Source organism: Amphiura filiformis, chromosome 20 (assembly GCF_039555335.1).
Source record: "Amphiura filiformis chromosome 20, Afil_fr2py, whole genome shotgun sequence".
NCBI lineage: Eukaryota > Metazoa > Echinodermata > Ophiuroidea > Amphilepidida > Amphiuridae > Amphiura > Amphiura filiformis.
In genome coordinates, this window is record NC_092647.1 from 40,735,109 (window position 1) to 40,758,001 (window position 22,893).

The 22,893-nt window shown below is 36.1% G+C and overlaps 2 protein-coding genes across 2 annotated transcripts; both read right to left on the minus strand.

Moving 5' to 3' along the window:
• Positions 1–5,630: 5,630 nt before the first annotated feature.
• LOC140142317 (solute carrier family 49 member 4-like) lies at positions 5,631–17,188 on the minus strand. Its single transcript, XM_072164286.1, has 9 exons — positions 17,165–17,188; positions 16,418–16,523; positions 14,588–14,698; positions 14,377–14,467; positions 13,497–13,703; positions 13,034–13,080; positions 12,330–12,392; positions 6,687–6,869; positions 5,631–5,752 (listed from the first exon to the last, which is right to left on the minus strand). Exons 1-9 carry the CDS (start codon positions 17,186–17,188, stop codon positions 5,631–5,633), a joined length of 954 nt encoding a protein of 317 aa, XP_072020387.1.
• A 2,884-nt stretch (positions 17,189–20,072) lies between these two features.
• On the minus strand, positions 20,073–21,599 carry LOC140142318 (solute carrier family 49 member 4-like). Its single transcript, XM_072164287.1, has 3 exons — positions 21,506–21,599; positions 20,642–20,824; positions 20,073–20,275 (listed from the first exon to the last, which is right to left on the minus strand). The coding sequence occupies exons 1-3, from the start codon at positions 21,597–21,599 to the stop codon at positions 20,073–20,075; spliced, it is 480 nt and encodes a 159-aa protein (XP_072020388.1).
• Between the last annotated feature and the right edge of the window lie 1,294 nt (positions 21,600–22,893).

Consider the following 22,893-nt stretch of genomic DNA (forward strand, 5'->3'; position numbering starts at 1 on the left):
CACAAAATAATGAGAATGTTGGCCTAACGAGCCGTTTGGATAACACGTTTATTATTTGAAATATTCTTAATCGTGTGACCAAGCGTGAAAATATTCTTAGAAACAACAAGTGTTCCTTACGATTATATACGCGAACGTTTGGAAAATAAAATAATTATATAAGCTTAAATTTTAGAATGCAAGTTGTGATGTACCCCAAGGGTAGATTAGTGGGCCCCTATTATCTATATTATAATATTAACGATAATAAATACATGAAGAATGTTCCAATTTATTATCTCTGCTGATGACGCAACAATATTATATACTTGAATAAACATAATCATGTTTTTAAAGTAAGCAAACAAATTTTAACGGAGAGTTACGCATCGTGAACCAGACCAAACAAACGCTTTGCGGGGATACCAAAGGAAACGTAATATAAACGTAACAAGAAAAATGACAATTTGTCAGGGAAGGATTTAGACGCATTGATATACGGCATGAGCCTCCCCACCACTTGGTTGATGGATTGTAAAACGAGCTCGAGGCGCCCGCCATCGTGATTCGTCCATGTCAAAAAGAAATCTATACGCCACAAGTTCAGATCAAAATCAGAAACTGGAGGGGAAAAACACACTTATCTTTGCATGGAGAATATGTGAGCCCCGGACATCATCGACTTCGATGTCCAGTCGTAAAAATAAAAATAATGCCGGGTATTTCTAGTAGAAAGATTAGACAAGGGCTAATTTCAACCATCATAACTGTCGCTAACTGAAAACAAGTTGCTCCTGCGACGTTTCTTCAGGCGAATTTTGTACAAATCTCATTCGGGCCAGAATTGTATAGCGCTAGACCTTTAAGCAGTACGTTCTTATGTCTCATGAAGTTCATGTAATATTCCTGGTTTTACAGTCTTTCATTTGACAACGTCCATATTGAATACGAAATTGGTGTTGGATTTATAGACACTTCAAAACAAATCATATTATTGGAAAACGTGACCTTTCTGTATTTCATAGGCTTCAATGATTATGAAAAGTTGGAGGTCACACTGCAAACGTTTCATAAGCATTGAAGCCTCACTGGCGCGATAAGAAAAACATGGACTAAAAGTACAAACATAATAAAATTGCCTTTATTACATGGCATTTGCACGCTTCAGTAGCACATCTTTCTTTGTCCGAAAAAATCTGAGTTTTGATAAATTAATGTTCTGGCTCGTATTAGGCTACTAATACTTTCTTTAATCATATACGCGCATAGGTATTCTATAGACAAGATAGGTAAGCTATAGCCTAGGTATTAGATATTCCATATTACCAATAGCAATCAGTTGAATAAGCTTACCTTGGCCTTCACGAATACAATGGCCGATATCTGATTGATAGCAATAAATCATTATTTATACATTGTAAGATAAGAAAAGTACTTACGTTAGGAAACTTAACAATAAGTGAACTTAAGCATGTTAAATGAACTGATACCAACTTTGCCCGGCAGAATAGCCAGTATATAGTACTTATTACGAATAGTATACTACACAGTTAGTAAAACCGCTTCCAATCCCGGCAAATGGATTTATTACTTCCACAATTGACGACTATAGTCACATTCAGACTATGATTTAATATCCAATGGAACTTTTATCTTCCTGTTGAATTGACCTTTGTATGCAGAATCAAGTCAGAGTTAATGACCCGATTTGAATTTTGTTTGTCATTCTAGTAGATACGATGTAAGTTATTTTTAAAGTAGATACAGCTGCGTCAATTTCCCAGCATAAAAGTGTTATAAACGCGTGTTGGTTTTGGTCAAAACGTTTTAATAATATATCGGGTTATATAAAGGTCATGAGAACATTTCTAAAACGTTTTATATGAATGAAAGGTTGTCAAAATGTTATTGCAAAATATTTTTGGCAAACATTTTTGTGTCAATACTTAATATCATTATGTTAGAATGTTTTCAAAAAATGTTTTCTGAATGTTATTAAACGTTTTATACTCTTTGTAAACACATTCTCAAACGTTTTTCTGTTTGCTGGGTTATAACATTTGCATTTAGGCATTCTAGACTATGCCATAGTCGATTTTTGATAAATAAAAATATGTTATTAATCATGATGAACGTATTCAGTTGAACTCGAAATTATACTGATGTTTATTACATCTAAATACTAGTACTTTAGTAGTGACATTAAAAGTAAAGTATACGTAGGCTTTAATATATTATTGAATGCAACATATCTTAATGGCATACAATGTAATTATAATGGCTCACTTCAATACTGAACAATTCTGATTTTACTAGTTTAGTAAAAATCTACTATGTACTTTGCATTTTGAAAAGGACTTTGATCGGGGACTTTGTCCCTAATACACACTGACAATCACACTTGTTTATCAATCCAAGTTAACCGCAATCACAAAGCACGTATGTCCAAACGCGCTAGAGCGTAGTCATGCACCTAGTGAGAGTTTAACTTTCGCGCTTACACAAAGCGCCGCAAATTCCACAGATAGTTGTGTACGATGTAGTTAATGGTAATGACATGTGCCTGTAGGATTTAAACCATAACGAGATCTGAGCACAAGCCAGATCCATTTAAAGATTCATTACAACATGGCCAATTTTAGTAGGTCAGAAATCCTATAATCTCATCCATAGACAATCGTGTTAAGCAAGTTAATCGCAATACAAAGTAAGTAGTCCACTTGGGAAGCTAACAAACAGAGGGAGTACGGTGACTGAAAAGATCAGATGTGAAAATCTATCAATTACATACAAATTAATACAAATCAGTGTTTTATGCTTTTAAGCATACATTTAAAAATGTAACAGCCAGAGTATATGCACAATGGTCAAGTGGACTACGGAGAAGTCTATTAGGCATTCCTGCTTAAAGTATTGTGCTAATGTTTTATCTCTACTTTAACTCTTTCTGTGATTACATTACATATTGAATAAATATTTAAAGGGCATATTGCTCGGACAACATCACACCATTGGCATGCTGATATTATGAGGATAATAAAAATGACTCCTTTTTTGAGAAAATAAGTCGTTTAAAATTGATATTCCACAAAAACCAACTGCAAACGATGAGTTCCTTTGACCTAGAAACTACGGTGACGTTAATATGAACATGGTCATTTTTGAGAGAATGGACTGTCAACACTCTCAATGCACAGAACGTATACTGTTTTTGTTATCAGAAATAACCCTTCGAATCAAGTATTATACAAATGTAATGGTTTTTACACATATGAATAAAATCGGGCCACTTCTTTATCTATATTTGTAAATTGTGATATTACAATTCATATGTATATCAACTTGATGAGAAATACTTGGACTAAAAAATAAATAGCCCCCGCAATCAAAAAGGTATTTCCAGGTTATTTACGTTATATATATACGTAACCATCGTTAACCACTTCCAACTCTGCACTTAATATTGCACCTCATGAGAAGAAAATTGCACCCAACTTGACAAATGAGGTGAAATTTTGCACTTCAAGAAGAATTTGTTAATTCCACGGCTGGTTGGAGTGTATACTTCAGTTATATAAATCACTGTGCAATTCCATGTGGACATATAAAAACAATAAGCATTTGTGGACACTTGTGGGGGAGTAAGCATAGTATAGGCTTGGCTTAAGTTGCTTAATATTCGATATTAATCATGTTCTTTTGATGTTTTTGCTGGTTATTTATTATTTTTATTGTTGATCCTGTGTCATATACTGGGGTACCCAAAAAGGTGGTTTTGTTACATTTTGATGTGCAGCTTGGATTTCAAAACACTGTCTCTTGAGTATTCCTTCACTTAGAAGATTCAATTAGGTCTTAAATTGAGGGTAATTTATTCTATATTACTCATGTTTTTAACCTGTTTTAAAATAATTTTTAATTATTTTCTTATGACGTTTGGCATGAAATGTGCCAAGGGTGGTTGAGGATTATGGGGAGGAGGATTAGGGGGAGGGATTCGTATCGTAAATTTGATCTAAAACCCCCCATTAAAATTTGAATCTAGTAAGAAAATGTCTAAATGAACTCCCAGACATCTAAACCAAGTAAATAAATACATAAGGTCATTTAAAAGACTAATACTTGCTCAGAATGATTGTAAATGTGGAAAAAACAGGTGGGGTTAAATCCCACCTACTTTGTGATTGTTTTTGCCCGCACTCTCTCATTTTTAACCGATTTCCATTTAAAAAAAAGGTGTCAAAATGCTCAGGAGGATGAACCACTTCAAATGAGACGTGTAGGTAAAATGTTTGAAACATTTCATTTTTTTACTATGTAACACAAAGGTACCACAGGTTGTGACACAGGACCTGTTACACTTATAGGGCGCTCTACGGAGCACACAGCGCCTTACAAAAGCAACAAAAAACACAGAATAGCAATATACAAGCAATAATGCAGAAAAAAAAGTGCAGAAAAATTAACGCTGGAACAAGTGTGTTTTCAGGGTTTTTTTGAATATAGACACATTCCCATGTCAACGGGGAGATTATTCCAAAGGCGAAGTGCAAGAATAACAAAGGCCAGGAATTATCTCCGATTTATGATATAAACTGAATAATAAAGGTGGCAACCTGGCAGCCCGTAACAAATGTTACAAAAAAGTTTAAATAGTCAACCCTAGAACTACGAGGGCACCTCCTAAGATTTTGTATCCGTCATATAAAAAAAACGTACGCGTTTACGCCCAAACGACCTAAGACAATCGTAGATACATCCTTTGCGCTCATTTACTTGTTAGTTAGGTGAAAATATTAATTTCCTTTTATATTTAGCAGAAAATTGGGTGAAAATCGCATTTTTGTAAAAAATTTCAATTTTGCCTATAGACGAATCCAATTTCACGCATTCCTACACCTCAGTGGCAGCCATAGCTGGGTCCCTACGGAGTATGTCTCACCTGAAATGTGCCAATGATGCGTCCTTGGCGGGAATTTTAAACTGGACAGTCAGCGCCGGGGACCCAGTAATGGCCGACCAAATCCTGGCCATGACTTGGCTCGTTAGATTCGTCTGCAACGAGCCAAGTCATGGTCAGGATTTGGTCGGCCATTACTGGGTCCCGCCTGCTCAAAACTGGTGTTGTTACTGCCCAATTGGATGGATTAAATCCGCTTAAAAATTGAATTGTATTGTGTTGTAAACTTTCATCATGCTTTTGTCTACGTGTAACACGGATGATAGAATGCAGTTTAATATCCCCGCCAAGGCCACATCATTTTACATTTTAGGTGGAATAGACCTAAGGGGGGGGCAGCTATGGCTGCCATTGAGGTGTAGGACTGCGTGAAATTGGATTCGATACAAGTACTTTTGTACATAGCCAGAATTTCCCTAATTTGCATGGGCGCCCTCACAGTATGACGCCATAGCGACATAATGTGGGGAATGTTTGTACTTATTTTGGCAGCACTGGATTGAGGGGACCCATAGCTATACATTAGTACCAAATAACGGTATATGACGTTTATAATTGAAAATTAAGGGGGTCGCAGCAACCCCCTCTTCGTAGTTCGTGTTACAAAATATGGCTCAGTAGTTCTAGGGTTAATCTTGACTTTTTTTTCCATATGAGAACCTGGTTCGATCCAAATAACCTATTAATTATGTCAGGTATGAGAATACAATCCTTTGTCTAAGGTTAATCTTTTATTGTGTTCTTTGAAGACTAAAAGTATAAGAAACGTAGCAATGATGGATCCTAGAACCGTCCAATTCATCCAGTACACACCTGCAGAGAAATAACATTCAAACAATGCAAAATATAAGTATTTATCTTTTTTCTTTATGGGTGGGGTGGTGGTGTAGGGTATAATTTGGTGTGGGTGTTGTTGTTGTGGGTTTTTTTTGGGTGGGGTGGGTGGGTGTGCGGGTGTATTTCCCTGGACTATGTGGTTAATCAGTATAATCGTAGAACCCATATGTAAGAGACTAAAATCAGTCACTTTACACTCGCAGCCATTTCTTTTGTTCTCGGAAATTAAATATAATTGCAAACTTACAGGTCCATTTCTCGGTTTATGCACTTACACAGTTAGACCAGGTCTAACTTAAGATCTGGTCTAACCATGGAGACTAATGCAGGAATACTTTCTTTTCCTCCTTTACTACTAGCAAAGTCCAAAAACTAAATGACAGGCATCTTATATTAACCTACATATATTTGCCATTAACAGGATCTGCAATAATAAAGAATAATGTATGTAAAGTTCCTTCTCCGTAGAACTTATCACCATAGTAAGACCAGATCTAACGTTAGCATGGTTAGACCTGGTCTAACTTGTTTTGTTTTGTTTTGCATATTGACATTCAGTTTCAAACCCTAAGATTTACTACAGGCCATGAAACGGACCTTAAAGTGGAAAGAGACTGATTTTAGTCTTTTACAAATGTGGTTTTTATGATTACATGTATACCTTTATATAAAATACCACGATAAAATATGACTATGGTAATTATTACCAACTCGTTGTGTAATCGGGTCTCAAGGTGTATAACATCACAACCCAGCTGAAGGTCAGTGGTACTGACCGTAACGTTGGTTGCTCTTCGTTTTGGATTAATCTGGTTGAATAGATTGTATGATTCCCAGATGATTGAGAGTATTCACAACTCGTAGTGTAGTTCCTGCGGAGGCTAGGCATAGACTATCATTATCAACTCACCTATATGAGGTATCGTCATAACGAAGAGAAACACTAACCCAATACAATTACTCAGCCAGTTTAATAAACCAATAGCGATACCCTCTGCTACAGGGTATACACCTTCGCAGATTACTTCTAAGTATAATGGTTTAGCAGCATTAAGAAGAAAGCCATACGTTGTAGCAGATATGTATAAACTGGCTGTAGCAGGAGAATTTAGAAACAGGACGAAATGAGGAAACTAACCTGAGTAAGAAATCATTAACGGGGAGTAAATTCAATGTGTATAAGCTTCAAAGATTTTATCATCCATTGTTTATGAAGGTTGCCAGCCTTTCGTCATCAAATCGATCGTAAAATTTATCACAATAATTATGCATCTGTTCATGAGCAGGTATGCATGGAATGTGGTCCAAATGAAGTAATTGTGCTCCCTGCAACTAGTGTACATATCGATTGAAATCAACACAATACAATCACCTGTTCATAAACTAGTATGCATGGAATGTGGTCCAGGTGCAACAGGTGCAGTAATAGTGCTACCTGTAACAAGTGTATATATCGATTGAAATCAACACAATACAATCATCTGTTCAAAAACAAGTATGCATGGAATGTGGTCTAGGTGCAACAGGTACAGTAATAGTGTACATATCGATTGAAATCAACACAATACAATCACCTGTTCATAAACTGTAGTATGCATGGAATATGGTCTAGGCGTAACAGACGTAATTGTGCTGCAGATACGTTAAAGTTGGCAGAGATGTTATGCCTTGTTGACAATTGTTTTTATCTGTATCACTTATAAAGTGTGATAATAAAGTATGAAACAAATTACTTACGCAGATTAAATTCTAATATTTTGTAGCAGATAAGAAGAAACCAGACAAATATTCCTATTGCGGGAGCAGTCAGAGAAATTAAGATCAACTTCTTTCTACCACCTAAATAGTCAGCACACCTAAACAAATAGAGGTTTTCTACTGTAATTGATAGTAATTAGTATACAAATACAAATACAAATAATAATAATAATAATAATAATAATAATAATAATAATAATAATAATAATAATAATAATAATTTGACATGATATATTTAAACCATTGCACAAACATAGGCAGGCAATGTTTCTTTATATAAAGATACGAAGCAAATTCTTTTCCAGCCGTACAGATTATTCCACCGATCAAATCAACAGTGGACTTCGGTTGTATATATAAATGCGCATATATAAATGCGCACGTGACCAGATGGCCAGTGCCATGTTCGTGTTACCTCACTGTCAATCACTGAAATTGCGACCACAGTTCCAGGTGGTGGCCGCATTGCATTCTCTAAATTCAGTAAATTTTCATCGTCAACCGTGTAATTGAATGGGATTATTTTGAAATTTTAAAACGCTTGAAATATCACAAACAAATAGGCCTATGTTGATAAATAATATAAATACAAGCTAAAACCGTTGGGGTTCGATAATGAACCCCACAAAATTAACCGACTATATTGGAAAATGCCATACGGCCTGGCGGTTTCACAAGTTGCCGGCTCGATCATGTCATCCGCCGCCTGCACAGTTCTGACCTTAAAGCCAATCATGTCCCCTTTCATACTTTCATGCCGTTGCGACAAGAGGCATGACTTATCAGCCATTCACAAGTCTTGATTGTGTCTGTTTGTCTACAATGCTCGTGTGTCACGCCGCTCAGTGGCAAGCAGCATGATAGTATGAAACCAGCACTACGTCATAGATATGGCCAATTGGCACGCCCATTTAGCACGGAAATTATGAAATATAAGTTTGTAAATCAGCTATATCTAGCTTTTCCGTAGTTAATTTTTTTTCCGTGATGGAAAACGTTAATAAAGAGTTTATCTTTCGGGTCAAGTTATTTTACCCTTTGCAATCAATGCCACTATTTTGCAAAAGCAATTTTCCTTGCGACCTGTCATTTTCCCCTATACTTTTGCACGGGGAGTTTATGTACATCCGGGTACCTTATATCGTTTAATACGGTATGGCGACTTGTAGATGTCACGTGCGCATTTATATATGCGCATTTATATATACAACCGAAGTCCACTGATCAATAGTACAAACTATTCAACGGCTCAAATCAATGTCGTCGTTATATAACATTGATACTTATTGGTGTAGTCCTTGTACTAAAGGTGGTACTACACCCTTGATAAATTTGTGACTATTTTTGCATTTTCTCCAAAAAAAGTAACACACTGGTAACAAAAGCTATGTATATTATAGGGGCAAGGAATTCAGTTACTAGTGACTCAAGACAAGCGGTACGTTATTTATGATAAGAAAAGAGGTACCGCTAGAATGTACCTCATTTGAATCACTTGTCTTGAATCACTGAAATTGCAGTGAAGTAATTGGATTCCTTGCCCCTATAATACAGTAAGCCAAAAAATTAAGGTACCAGTTATATTCACCCCCTGTATATCCTAATCCTAAACCAAGACAGATATATCATAATTGGAACCCAGCCGCCATTAGCTGCATATTTTAGCTGGAATTTAAGACCTCATTGATTGTTAAAGAAATAAAGACACGACGATACAAAAAGCCAAGGAAGATGCCAATTTAAAAGTTACAGTTTGCTACCCTATTGATTTGTACACAGAGCGTTCGCGAACAAGAGAACAAGCGCCGTGCTGCCATTGATAAGCACGTTATAACTAGCGTTATGCTTTCATTGATTAGAACACAAAAGTGCAACTTTTGATTTCGTTTCTTCATAAGGTTTTAGGTCACCGTTTCTTATATAATTCTCAACCAATTTCAACAAATAAGGTCTTGACATATTTGTCTTTATTTAGGATATACAGGGGTGAACACAACTGGTACCTTAATATTTTGGCTTACTGTATACATAACTTTTGTTACCAGTGTGTAGTTATTTCTTGAAAAAAACGCAACATTAGTTACAATATTTATCAGGGGGTGTAGTACCACCTTAAAGGGTTCCAGATTTAGTACTTGATAAAGAAAGACAAGATTATTCTCAAAGGGTTTTGGGCTGTTCTCGGTACTCGGTAGTATAATTATAAGATATTGGCATGAGGGAAACGAATAACACATACTACCTTCCTGTGATTAAGCCTCCTATTACACCAGCAATGTATGTGCAGAAGGCGATCTGGCCTGCAATATCCTGGATAGAACAAAATTGACAATAACAACATGTTGTTCAGATAATATTTGGCAAAAAAAGCCGACGAATATCTACAGTGCACTGCAAAAAATATATTACTCAACATGAGTAAAAAGGTCACAACTCAACAGTTGAGTAAAAAATTACTGACATTGAGCTCATATTGGTCACAACTCAACAAATGAGTAAAGAAATTACTAAATATGAGCTCAATGTTTAGTAATTGTTTACTCATTTGGTGAGTTGTGACCTATATGAACTCAATGTTGTAATTTTTTACTCAACTCTTGAGTTGTGACCTTTTTACTCAATGTTGAGTAAAATATTTTTTGCAGTGTGGTTTTTGCAGTCGTTGGGCTACTCCAGCGCATCCACGTGGATAGGAACAACAGACAATGTTGCTTACTTACTTGCTTAATTCGAGTGGTGTCCTAGAACTGTGATGGCTTTCCACAACTTCCTGTCCTCCATTGCTGTCTTGAAGTCTGCCGCCTCCAGTCCAGTATCATCTTCCAGAATGTCAATGTAGGTCAGAGCAGGTCTTCCAGGTTTCCGCCTCCCATGTTTGGGTATCCAATGAACCATTTTAGATGCGGGCTCTTCACTTCTGGAACAGTGGCCAGCAAACCGGGTTCTTCTTTCCCTGATCTTGTGGCTCCATATCAGTTGTCTGTATTTGACATATGTTCCTTCCAGTTCACATTCAGACCAGTTCTTAGCATGCGGGTTTAACAGCCATCCATACCCTTTGCAAGTTTAGGGGTGATGGTCCATGCTTCGCATCCATAAAGCAGCACCGACTCCACTGTTGGTTGCAGCAAAGATTCGAAGTTTGAAACTCCTGGTAAGAGTTGACCTCCAAATTTGCTTAATGGCTTTCCACAACTTCCTGTCCTCCGTGCTTTACATAACTTTACATCCCTTTCTGTGCTTTTTTATCCAAGCGCCTAGGTATTTGAAGTCATCTACCTCCTCTAGTACCACACCCTCATTTTTTGTGATGCTTTCTCTCCTGTTATTGTATGACATATAGTTTGTTTTACTTCCATTCATCTTCAGGCCCACTTTAGCAGCTGAAGTCTCCACTCTATGAAGCAGTTATTGTGCCTGGTGTATTTCCTCAGACAACAGTGCAATGTCGTCAGCAAAATCGAAGTCTGTCACCATTACTGGGCCAACTCTCCTACTTCGCCTCTTTTCCAGATGGAATCCTAGCTCCTCTTCATTTCCTTCAATAGCTATTCTCAGTGCAAAGTCGAGGACAATCACAAACAGGTATATGGTGCAAGTGTATCCCTCTGAAGTACCCCTGCTAAGATTCCAGTTTAAATTTTCAATTTGGCTCGAATTTATAGCATATGGCATACATTTTGTCCAAATACTGTTTTAAAGAAGAGAAAGAACCTTTCAAATACCTGCCCAATTCCTACTGTTCCTTTAAACATGATATCCAATTGCGTAGCCCACGCACTAAAAACACCTAAGCTTATACCATAGCAAAGAGCTGGGAACCAAAAGGAATTGATGCTCCTGTAAATACGAGATTTAAAAAACATGTTTTTGGTTTTACTTTTTGAAGATTAGATATGTTAAATGTACCATTATGCTGATTGGAAGTATTGAATGTACCTACCGTACGCTTAATGTACGCCTAATGGCGCTATGGGCTCCCGTGACATAACTGGAATTTTAGACACAAACTGAAAGTGCCCTTCCATAAAAATCTAGTCCGACGAGTATGACCTTTTTTTCTAAGTTACCAGACTATACACATTTCACACTATGATTACTATCTCACATGGCGCAAGAAAGACGAATCGCGAAAGTCCAGTGACCGCGCCACCCATATATAAAAAAAAAAAGTAAAAAAACAGGTACTACTCGTCGGACTATAAAAATCCCACCAGCAAATAAGGGCACGTACCCTTAATTCTTGTTGGGATTTTTAGAAATATTTTGTACATGAAATTTACCCCAAGGCAAAGGAGCACAGATGCGCCATTAGGCGAACTTGTACGGCCTATGTGAATCAAATGGATCTCTATTGTTAGTCAAATTAATAATAATAATAGTATATAAATAAAAACAAAAGAAAAAATGTGTGACCCTAATCTATTGATGACGTGAGTGTGTTTTAATAGTAAGATCATTTTGACCAATGTAAAAATTACGTACCTCGCCAAAATTTTTGCTCCTGGTATAAACTCTTCCCTGTTTGTACTCGCAGAAATACTTGGCGGTGTTGGAGGCTTGGTAGGGAAATAAATCCAAGCTACTATGTAGAATATAAATATACAGCCAAATTCTGATGGAGAGAATTGAGAAAAATCAATTATCGATCATGAATACGACGAAGTCGAAGATATGAAAAAAGACAATCCTTGCAACTCTTAATATTTGCTCTAAATAGTCATATTACATGTGTTGATAAGAAATATTGCTAATGATATAGAACATGGATAGTTTAAGCACAAGTCTGACTTACGTATATAAAGTAAACGAAATATGTCATCAATTCGATTCTGCTTAATCTCTGGAGGAATATCATCTGACAAAAGAAATAGTTAGTATTCATGAGATGAGATATAACACCCAATAGCGGATGTATCACACGATGCACATTGAAACGACAAATATAGACTAGTCAATTCAAGTAAAATAATGGGTGCACCTAGACAAAATAGGAACACCAATGTTTTTGCTTGCTAGTGACTTTAAACGCCCTCCTGAACAACATATCCGAAAAGGACAAAAATTGGAATAGGGAAAATAATGCTAATTTGCATAAAACAAAAATGGCTGCTAATGCAGGTCTCAAATTTCAAAACTGGGCGAATGTGGATTACAAAAATACTAATAGTATTCCTCTCATTATTGAGTTGTAGGTATGAAGGTCAAATGTCAAAATTTGATCTCCAACATTGTTCACAGGATTAAAAAATATAAAAGATGCTCCGATTTTGATCAAAGTGGTCTCAAATTGTTCGGCTTGGAACAACATTTTCAACAAAGAAGAGTTTGCTATATCTCAGGTGTTTTGATACTGGGGTAACAGGGCAAAAAAGGTCAAACATTTCTGTTTGATGCAAATTAGCATTTTTTTTCCCTATTTTCTTTTTACAACAATGTTCCATTTTGACTAGCTCAAACTTAAATTGACTCGACTAATATCGAAGTAGTGGACCTTACCATAGTCATAATAGTAGTCTGATGGGCTATCGGTGTGATTCACAATACTGAAATAGAAGCATAAATTAAACATTTAATTCAGTAACTCAAATAAGCTCTTTCTTCATCAACATCACCATTATCATCTTCATCATCGCCACCCTCATCAGAATCACCATCACCATCACCATCACCGTCATAATCGGTATCCCAATAATCACCATCATTATCGATAATACCATCACCATTCCCAGCACAATAATCATCATCATCATCATCATCATCATCATCATCATCATCATCATCATCATCATCATCATCATCATCATCGTCGTTATCTTCACCATCATCATCATAATCACCATCATCATCATCGTTATCTTCATCATCATCATCATCATCAATCAATCAATCAATCAACATGATTGTCATCGTCGTCGATGTCATCATCTTCGTCGTCAAATGACTTTATACAAATACTTACAACGAAGCATTAATCGTTTTCGGTTCTTTTACCACAAATGGTCCAATTATAAATGACATAGCAATACCAAACTGAAACGCCATTACTGTAACAGCTGTAGCCGTGGCTCGATGATGAGGCGGAAACCACGTAACTGACACCAGAGATGGTCCTTGTACCAGGAATGGACCCGCTAGAGCTATGAAGAACTGGCCAATGTTGGCCGTCCTGTGTGGTGAGGACAAAAGGTAAAAACTTTAAACACGATTTTTATACAGTCAATTAAGCATTTGACTAAAGTGTTTTGTAAATTGATGGCAACGTAATGCCATTAACGTTAATATAGCACTGCCAAACTAATTATGCTGATGGTTCTGATGTGTTGGAAAATTGCACTGATATTCCCTAAGATGAATTTACACCAATTTACTAAAATGTGTTTAACATTATAATGGCCTTTTTAAAACGTTACATGAAAACGTTACTAAAGCGCTTACAGACTCCACACTTTTACGTTTTTAAAACGTAATATTGAAACGTTTCGTAACCAAGGTGATGTGTTAGCTAGCTGGTAAGCATGTGCGTGTAATCTCAGTATAAAAATGTTTCGTCCGTTTCTCTCTGGTGCTGATTGTCTTTTGTTTATGTGTGATCATTTTTGCTGAGGGTCCTAGATTTTACATTTGATAAAAAGACAAGATTGGACGATTCCAATTACATTAACAGCCCGTGAACAGGGAATGGGAATGGATGACGAATGAGAACACTGATATCTGCTTTTCCTACCAACGCTCTTGCCTTCGTTAGACGTTCAAAGTTATGTACCTCCTGGAAACAAAGTAATATTCTGTCAGTAGTCGGGAATTATTGAGCCAATACATGGTATTGGATTCCTACTTACCATTTGATATGCTCAACACCAACTGGCAGACATCTAACACCAACACCGACTAATGCAAACGTCTCAGCCAATAAAAACATCTTTCTGATTCCTGAAATAGATAACAATGAAGCATGCAATATGCCTTTCAGAACACTTGGACCAGGTTTGATTCTGTTTTTACAATATCTGTTATTTTCTCTCTACTAGACACATACAAATTCAGACTCACCGTACTTGTCCATTATTCCGGCAAACGGAATACACATACACGCAGATACGATGCCACCCCACATGGCTAAGAATGCAATGTCACCTTGAGTCCAATCAAATACTTCCATGGCTAAACATAGAAAATTGAGTTGGTTAGAGATTAATTTTCTGTGCGAATGCAAAACTTCCGAAAACTATTTTAAACTGGAATTTTAAATCCGAGGATGAACAGATAAATAGCCCGAATATTCGTCACCTCAAATTACCAGTGCAGGGGCTCTGTGTTTTGTAGTAAGAATTAGTGTCATCCAAACTTCTGGCTAACTGTATATATTTTTCGCAGCCGAAAAGACTTACTAGAGCTGCATTTACTTCACAAATTGTAACATTGTAATAAGAGGGTATAAAAGAGATCCTTGTAACTCGCCTGTATCTGCGATGGGTGACCACGTGTTCCAAAATATGACTTGAAATATTGATGCGATTGAATAAACAGCCAGAACGTAAAACCGTCTCTTGTATACCTTAAACTCTGTCGGTGATGTTGGATTGTTAAGGCAATTGTGTTGAACACTGGATTGGTTTATAAGTGCCTTTGCTGTTTAAAATAAAAAGACAGTTATGTAACAAAACGTTATTATGATGTAATACCAACAACTATCACAATAATAAACTGTATATACACATATATTTTGTATCAATATTTAACATAGATTTTTGTTTCTTCATCAAATTATTCATATTTTTACATTTCATGATAAAAAGTTACATGCCATTAAATAACCGTGGCCGGAAACACAATGTTGTCGATGCCTGTGTAGGTATGCATCAGCCTGCAATGATGTATATTTCTTTTTGCAACCATAACGGGTCGCAATACCCCTAACCCTTAAGGTAAGGGTTTAGGGTTCGGGTTAGCGAATTGCGACCCATTATGGTTGCAAAAAGAAATAGACTCCCGTTTAGATGTGCAAAATACATCATATGTGACTGGACGCGGCGAATCAGCCGTAAAGTCGGCCCCGGTCAATTTTGTTTTATTTCGTGTTTAGAAAATATATACCATAAGCTTTAAAATGGTATATCATTTGACTTCAAACGATATCCAAAAGCGGGGTTATGATTTGTTGAACTCTGTTCCTTCGACAAAATTATATTTTTTATCGGTTCTACATGTGTCTCTTTTTCTACATTTCTGGTAATAAATATCCAACAGTAATAATTGGCGGTCATTTCAAATCATCTCCAAGTCAACGAGGTTCAGAAATATCCTCTCATTGTTCATTGTTGATTATACATACCTAGACAAAATACAATGCTTTGTTATCTACCACTTGAACAGGATTTAGCCAAAGCAAACAAAGACAAGAACTATTCTATAGAAATAGGTAGAAGCTTATTATCCTCTTCAGCAGTAGTATTATTGATTGATTTAAACAGCGTTTGATAAGATACTTGTCGCAACGAATTGATACACCTATGAATACGACCTTCACATACATTTTACACTTTAACTCAGAATACAATTTGCCGAGTTTACGGCTGATTCGCCGCGTCCACTCACATATCAACTATAAGAATACCATAATTCGGTGAAATAATAATTTGTAAATTGTTTCAACTATATATATTTCCTTTACATGATAACTATATAGAATTCGCTGCGCACCCTAACACTATCCTTAACCATAAACTAAAAACCAACACTAACCGTAACTCTATATACCCTCAACCATAATTCTAAGCCCCACCCTATAAATACAGGTAGCGGAGGATATCTTTACTAAATAAACCGTTGTGTTGCATAGGGAAACGTAATTTTACACATTCTGATTTTGCTATTTCAAACCTTCTGAATCAAATGCTTTGTAGCTTTTGTCATCTTCGAAGACTGAGGATACATCCGGGTCACTCGAACATCGTTGGGAGGTTTGCGCGTCCATTGTTTTGCGAATCTGAGGTGAAAATCATGTTTGATCCAAAATTGAATTAGAACATGAAATTGTATTTAGTAATATGAAACATAAGCTAGGGTTTATATGACTACATACATCAGTGTGCTTCTAAATATTTATTATTTATAAATACGTATTTATAAATAAGCACGTGACCACCTCCGCGGTACCATAACAGCTTGTAGACAGTAAGTCTCGAAGTGACCTTCTACATACCGGGTAGGCTTCTTGTACATTTGAATGCAAAGGCGGTAAACAACGCGAGACTGTGCAATAAAATTGTCTATTTTGCTCAACTTTGTGATTATTGCAACCGTTTCCGTCGATAAATATTTTTCCGTCAGCAAATACTATAAAATGTTGACTTTAACAACATATTACAAATTCGAAATTTAACTACTTTGATATTTATCTAAAGAATTCCTATCCTTTTCAGTGGTATGAGGATTTATGAATGACGTGCGTATTTATCATGTTTATAAAATACGTCTTTATGAATATAGTCGAAGCATACTGTAACCCACGCCATCCAACAAACACACACACCCCCACCCCCACCCCTATCCAACCCCATCTTACCCATAAATCGAACAATGTACCCCACCACAATACAAATATTACGATTAAAATATTGTACTTACCATCACTCCATTACAACTACTCATTGTGTTTGCTTGTTGATTAATGTGTTTATTGACCTTTGATTCAATACTTGATAAACTTGAACTTTGAATCGCTAGTAAAATTGAATATATACAATAAATATCAAAGGTTAATTTTGCTATAAAACACAAGCAAATTTGACTTCATGGATGTCATCTTATGCATGTTTTTATTTAATGTTACGTTAAGGTTGATTTTGTTTTTTTAGTTATAGCAAATTGCGTCCTTCAAAATTATTTCTGGTACATTTATATGACAATATGTGACCCGTTACAGCAAAAGGTACCTTAAGTCGGGAGCTACATATGCCTTATTTTGCTAGTAACAAATGCATTCTAAACCAATCATTAATCCTATTGTTGTAGAGGATAATAAGCTTGTACCTGTCTATAGAACTGTTTGTTATACAGCTCTAGTCTTTATTTGATATGGCTAATCCCTGTTCAAGTGGCGTGAGTGGTGGGTTACAAAAGCATTGTATTGTATTTGTATAGGTATGTAGCCACCCACTAACAATGAGAAGACATTCCTGAACCTCGTTGACTTGTAGATGATTTGAAATGACCGCCACTTCAGATTGTCATTATTGTTTGATATTTTCTGCCAACATTGGGGAAAAAGAGACACTTGTAGCAGCCGACATAAGGTACCTTTCGCTGTAACGGGTCACATATACACAAATAAGGTTTATGACCAAACGGTTATGTCATATATTTTTGGTTTGGTACATGTAGATGCCCGTAGCCAAGGGATGCGGGCTGCCCCAATAAATCGGCAAACAGTCTACTTTTTCTGTAAAAAATAGCAAACATGTGCCAAAAATGTCGAAAATTTTACTAAATAAATATAATCCAAATCTTGAACTTTCTGTGAAATTTGTTTAAAATTTGGTTAAAATAAAGGGTCCGAAAACGATTTGTAGAGAGGGTAAAGCTCTGCTTTGCCAGAATGAAGATAGATTCCTCTTGAAAAGGTCTGCATTGGGAGAATCCTCACCCCACGAAAAACATCCTGACTACGGGCCTGGTTGGGCATGTCCTAATTATGTAACGTTTATTGTATTACACACAACCCTTACACGTAAAAACCAATGTACAGACTTGACATTTAACATGGAATATATTTTCGCACAATCTGTATGGACGGAGTCTGCATAAACCGCACGGGCTAAATATTAATTGGGGTGTGTCGGGAGATGGTGTAAAGTACTTGTTCGATAGAAAATATGCTTTCCATTACTTTACATTATGGTGCTTATAATGTAGCGAATTTGCCTAAAATGACGAACTCAGGGAGGTTGAATTTGAATTTTGTGGGGGTCACAATTTCGGACTTTATGCAACATTGTTCTGTTATTATCAAATTTATAGGGGTTTTAGGTGATATTTCCTCAACTTCGTCAGCAATTGGCATTCATCACACCTGACATACATTTGCAATGTACCATTTTTTTAACACGGGAGGAGCTTCAAATATGGCTCTTAAAATGTGGCACGTACTCAGAAAGTTTGAATGTTATACACTTAAGAACTCACGCTGTTTCTTTGTGTACAGTAAGTTTATAACATTTGGCCCCAGGCAATTCAAACTTTCTAAGTGTGTACCACTTTTAAGAGCCCACTTTCAAAACTGGTAGATTACAAGTGCATTTCAGTTCCGATGAACATTTATTTGTATTTATAGGTTTAGTAAATACCACCTCAAACCTCAATAAATCTGATAATATCAGAATAATGTTGCTTAAATTCAGTAATTTTACCCGTTCAAAAATCAAATTCAGTCTCCTTAAATCCGCCATTTTAGGCTAATTCACAACATTATGAACACCATAATGTAAATTAATGGAAAGTACATTTTCTGTCAAACAATTATTTTACACCATCTCCCGAAACACCCCAATTAATATTTAGCCCGTGCGGTTTATGCAGATCCCTTCCAGACCAATCTCGGAATTTTGCGAAACAATATTCCATATTAAATGTCAAGTCTGTATGTATGTATGCAGAATAAACATAGTTCATTAGTATATCTATATATTATCTTGATAAGTTGTGCACAGAGATTATTAATGTGAACAATTAACAGAGACGGTAACAAACACCAACTCCCAACCAACTATGGTCCACTCCTTAGGCGGCTCCTTCTGGTGTTGATAGCTTATTATTGCCATGCACTATACTATGTCTTTTTGGACCTGGAGATGTCGAAATTTCCCAAGGCGAGCAACATTTTACAATCCCAGTATGCTGTAAAGGGCAACTTCAACTATCATCCCCAAAACCCAATTCTTGAGTCCTCAAAGGAGAGAGGTTTAAATGTATGGTAGATTTTGTCCCGAGTCTCTGTTCAACGTCCGTTGACTTTAATTTATCTCAATATCAGATTTGTTTGGTTTACTTAATAGCTTGGTATAATAGAGTTCAGACTTGTCTTTAAGTGGCAAAAGAGTGAGTATTTTTGTCATGTCGCCTTTAGTGCTCATCTTCATCATCCTCATCTTTATTATTGTTCTTTTTCAATTATGTTCGCCTTGTTCATTGTGTACAAAGCAACATGAGTGTATGTTTAAAATGCCAATAATCATGATAATAATACAAACAGCCCGTCACCTTGAAAATGAGTGAGTATTTTTGTCATGTCGCCTTTAGTGCTTTTCCAACATGTTTTCACTACTTCTGAAAACACCGTGTACACTAATTTGCAACAAACACATTAAGGTAACAAGCCTCTTTACCTCAGATATGTGTATAGTTTTCTTTATCATAATAATTCTTGTCTATGATCTGCTGATTCTATATATTATATATTAATGTTGATATGTTTAAACTTTCAACTAGAATGTAAGTGTGCAGATTTGTGTAGCTATTCAACTCCGCTAGAAGTCCTTTAAGTGTTTGACTCATTCATGGTGATCCAATCCTTATTCTGATTCATATATACAGGGTTTTCAAAGGACGTAATGTCAGTTTTTGGTTCTTGCTTCAGCCCACGGTCCAACGCTAATCGTTTGCTTTCTTCTTTAAACACCAAAAGTATTGAAAATGTAGCGATAATGGCGCCAAGTACTGTCCAGTTCATCCAATAAACTCCTGTCACAAAGATGAACAAGAAGAAACATAAAGTTAGAATTTTTTTAGTTTATATAGAAGCTTATAGAAAAGAGAACCCTTCATACACGTATCTTCTTTTTTCGGGATAAAGAGTAAGGCGGATTGACCTTTTCGGTAAATCCCATTAGCCTTTACAAGTACACCTGAGATGTCGTCATTTGACGTCACGCCGATCTGCGCCGATGCGCACATCGTTTATCGAACATCGTTACTGCGCATTGCAAGACGGCGTGACGTTAAATGACGACATCTCAGGTGTACTCGCAAAGGCTTATGGGATTTACCGAAAAGGTCAATTACAGAAGTGGTTTTCTCAATCAAAACAACATTGAGTGTTGTTCTTACCTATATCAGGGATCATCATGACGAATAGGAAGGTGAGACCAACACAATTACTGAGCCAATTGAGAAGGCCAATAGTGATGCCTTCTCCTACAGGATACACTCCTTCACATATCACCTCTAAGTACAATGGCTTAGCAGCGTTGAGAAGAAAACCACATGCAATACACGCTATGAACACACTCGCTGTGAGGAAGAAGAGACGAATAAAGGGAGGTTGAAACAGTACCAACCAAAAGGCATCAACGATATTTGCAATATTTGTATACTGTACAGTATCTTTAAAACTGAAATTATTTTTTGAAAACACTAAATCTGAATTACCAAATAAAGTGGTCGATAGATGGAGGATTTTGTTCTGCAAAATTAACATATACTTATTATTTGAAGGTTTACCCGCACAGCGCAGTATATTATGTCACGATGTAAAGAACCCAATACAAAAGAGGACTGGAATAGTAGTTAAGGGGAAATTATCACTTTTGAAACTCCTTCTTTTGTCATTAAAATCGGTGGAACATTCGGGAACAAAGTGCTTCCGAATGCGGTATCAAAATACTCCGAAAAGTATTCATCTGTCGACCAGTTTATTTTGTAAATCAGTTTTAGTTTCAAAAATTCAGTTTTGTAAAGATGCTTTAAATATAGTTAATAACAGCCACAGCAGCGGTAACATTAACAACAACATCAACAACAGCAATATCTACTTTATGCACTGAAATCTAAAATATAACTATATTGCATCGAAAAATAAATAGAATGGACAAATGCAACAACGACAAAGGCACATTTCACAATTGTAACACCAAATAATGTTTATAAAAGTATTATAGCATAGAGATTAATAAGTGAAATCATTTAACTTACGAGGGTTAAATTTGATTGCTTCATAACATAGAAGTAGAAACCAAATAAAAAATACGATTGCAGGTCCTGTAAGTGCTAAAATCACTCTCTTCATTTTTCCACTTAGGTAATCTGCACATCTATAAAACAAACCCGATTACCAGACCGAATTATTATCAAGTTACTAATTTTATAATGATTTCCAATTCAGGATTTAACGATATTTAAAAAAACAATGTTTCATACTGCCTTACATAACGATACTTGCAAATGCACAAAAAATGTCATCGCAGATGATTACATCAAAGTTTTATCATACCTCCCGGCTGAAAGTCCTCCTAGTACACCACCAATATATGTATAAAATGCGACCCAAGCAGCGAAATCCTGTTGGTTTAAGTGCGAAGAGACGTCAAATCTTCAAACAACCAAAGAACACATTAAGGGTGCCTTTTATTCTTTTAAAATGTTCCTTTGTTTTCCTGATGTTAAGACACATGTTAGGTATTCAGAAAGCAATCGATTGAGATGGTTAGGAAAGCACTCAAAAATATGATAAATCCCAATGTAATCAATTGTTATGCTGTCCCTCAGAATATAACATTCCATGTAAACGGTGATATTATTCCGTATTGAATGTCTGCTTGATTGTGGATAAAAGTAACATTGTAATAATAACAATAATAATAGCTTACCTGACCAAGTCCAACTTGTCCTTTAAAATAAATATCTAACTGTGAAGACCATGTGCCAAAAATACCCAAGCTGATTGCGTAACAAAGTGCTGGCAACCAAAAATTATTCAAACTCCTGCAAAATTGAATGTTAGGACTGATGTATATTTTTAATGAAACGATCATTTCAAAACTAAACATCGTCAGTATGGAAAATGATGATGTAAATGTGTTACAGCAGTAAGAATCTAGTATTTGAAGAGCTTATTTCCCAACCGTATGAAGTCCACACACAAGTGTCTGATTTACCTGTGCTATATTGCTATGGGTTGTGATGCTATAGGTATGGTAATTTCAGTTGGATGCACCATTACAACGCAAACAGTGGATGGACGCAAAGTAACAATACTGTGTGAGGCCTTTGATTCCCAAATGAGAACAATAGTCTACATATTGTTAACCAGCATTGTTGTGATAAATAAGGGCTTGTTGATGATATAACTCATTGTTGCTAATGTCAAACTTGTCAAAGTATAGATTGTGATTGTATCACACAAGTAAATGAGAAACTTGTGGTTGTGGACTTAACACGGTTTGGAAATAAGCTCTTCATTTGTAGAAAACACCTCAAAATTTACCGACGTATAAATATAAAAAAAATAATGACGATATACAAGTAAAATATTTATGCGTCACCTACTTGACTAATATTTTTGCTCCTGGTATGAAATCCTC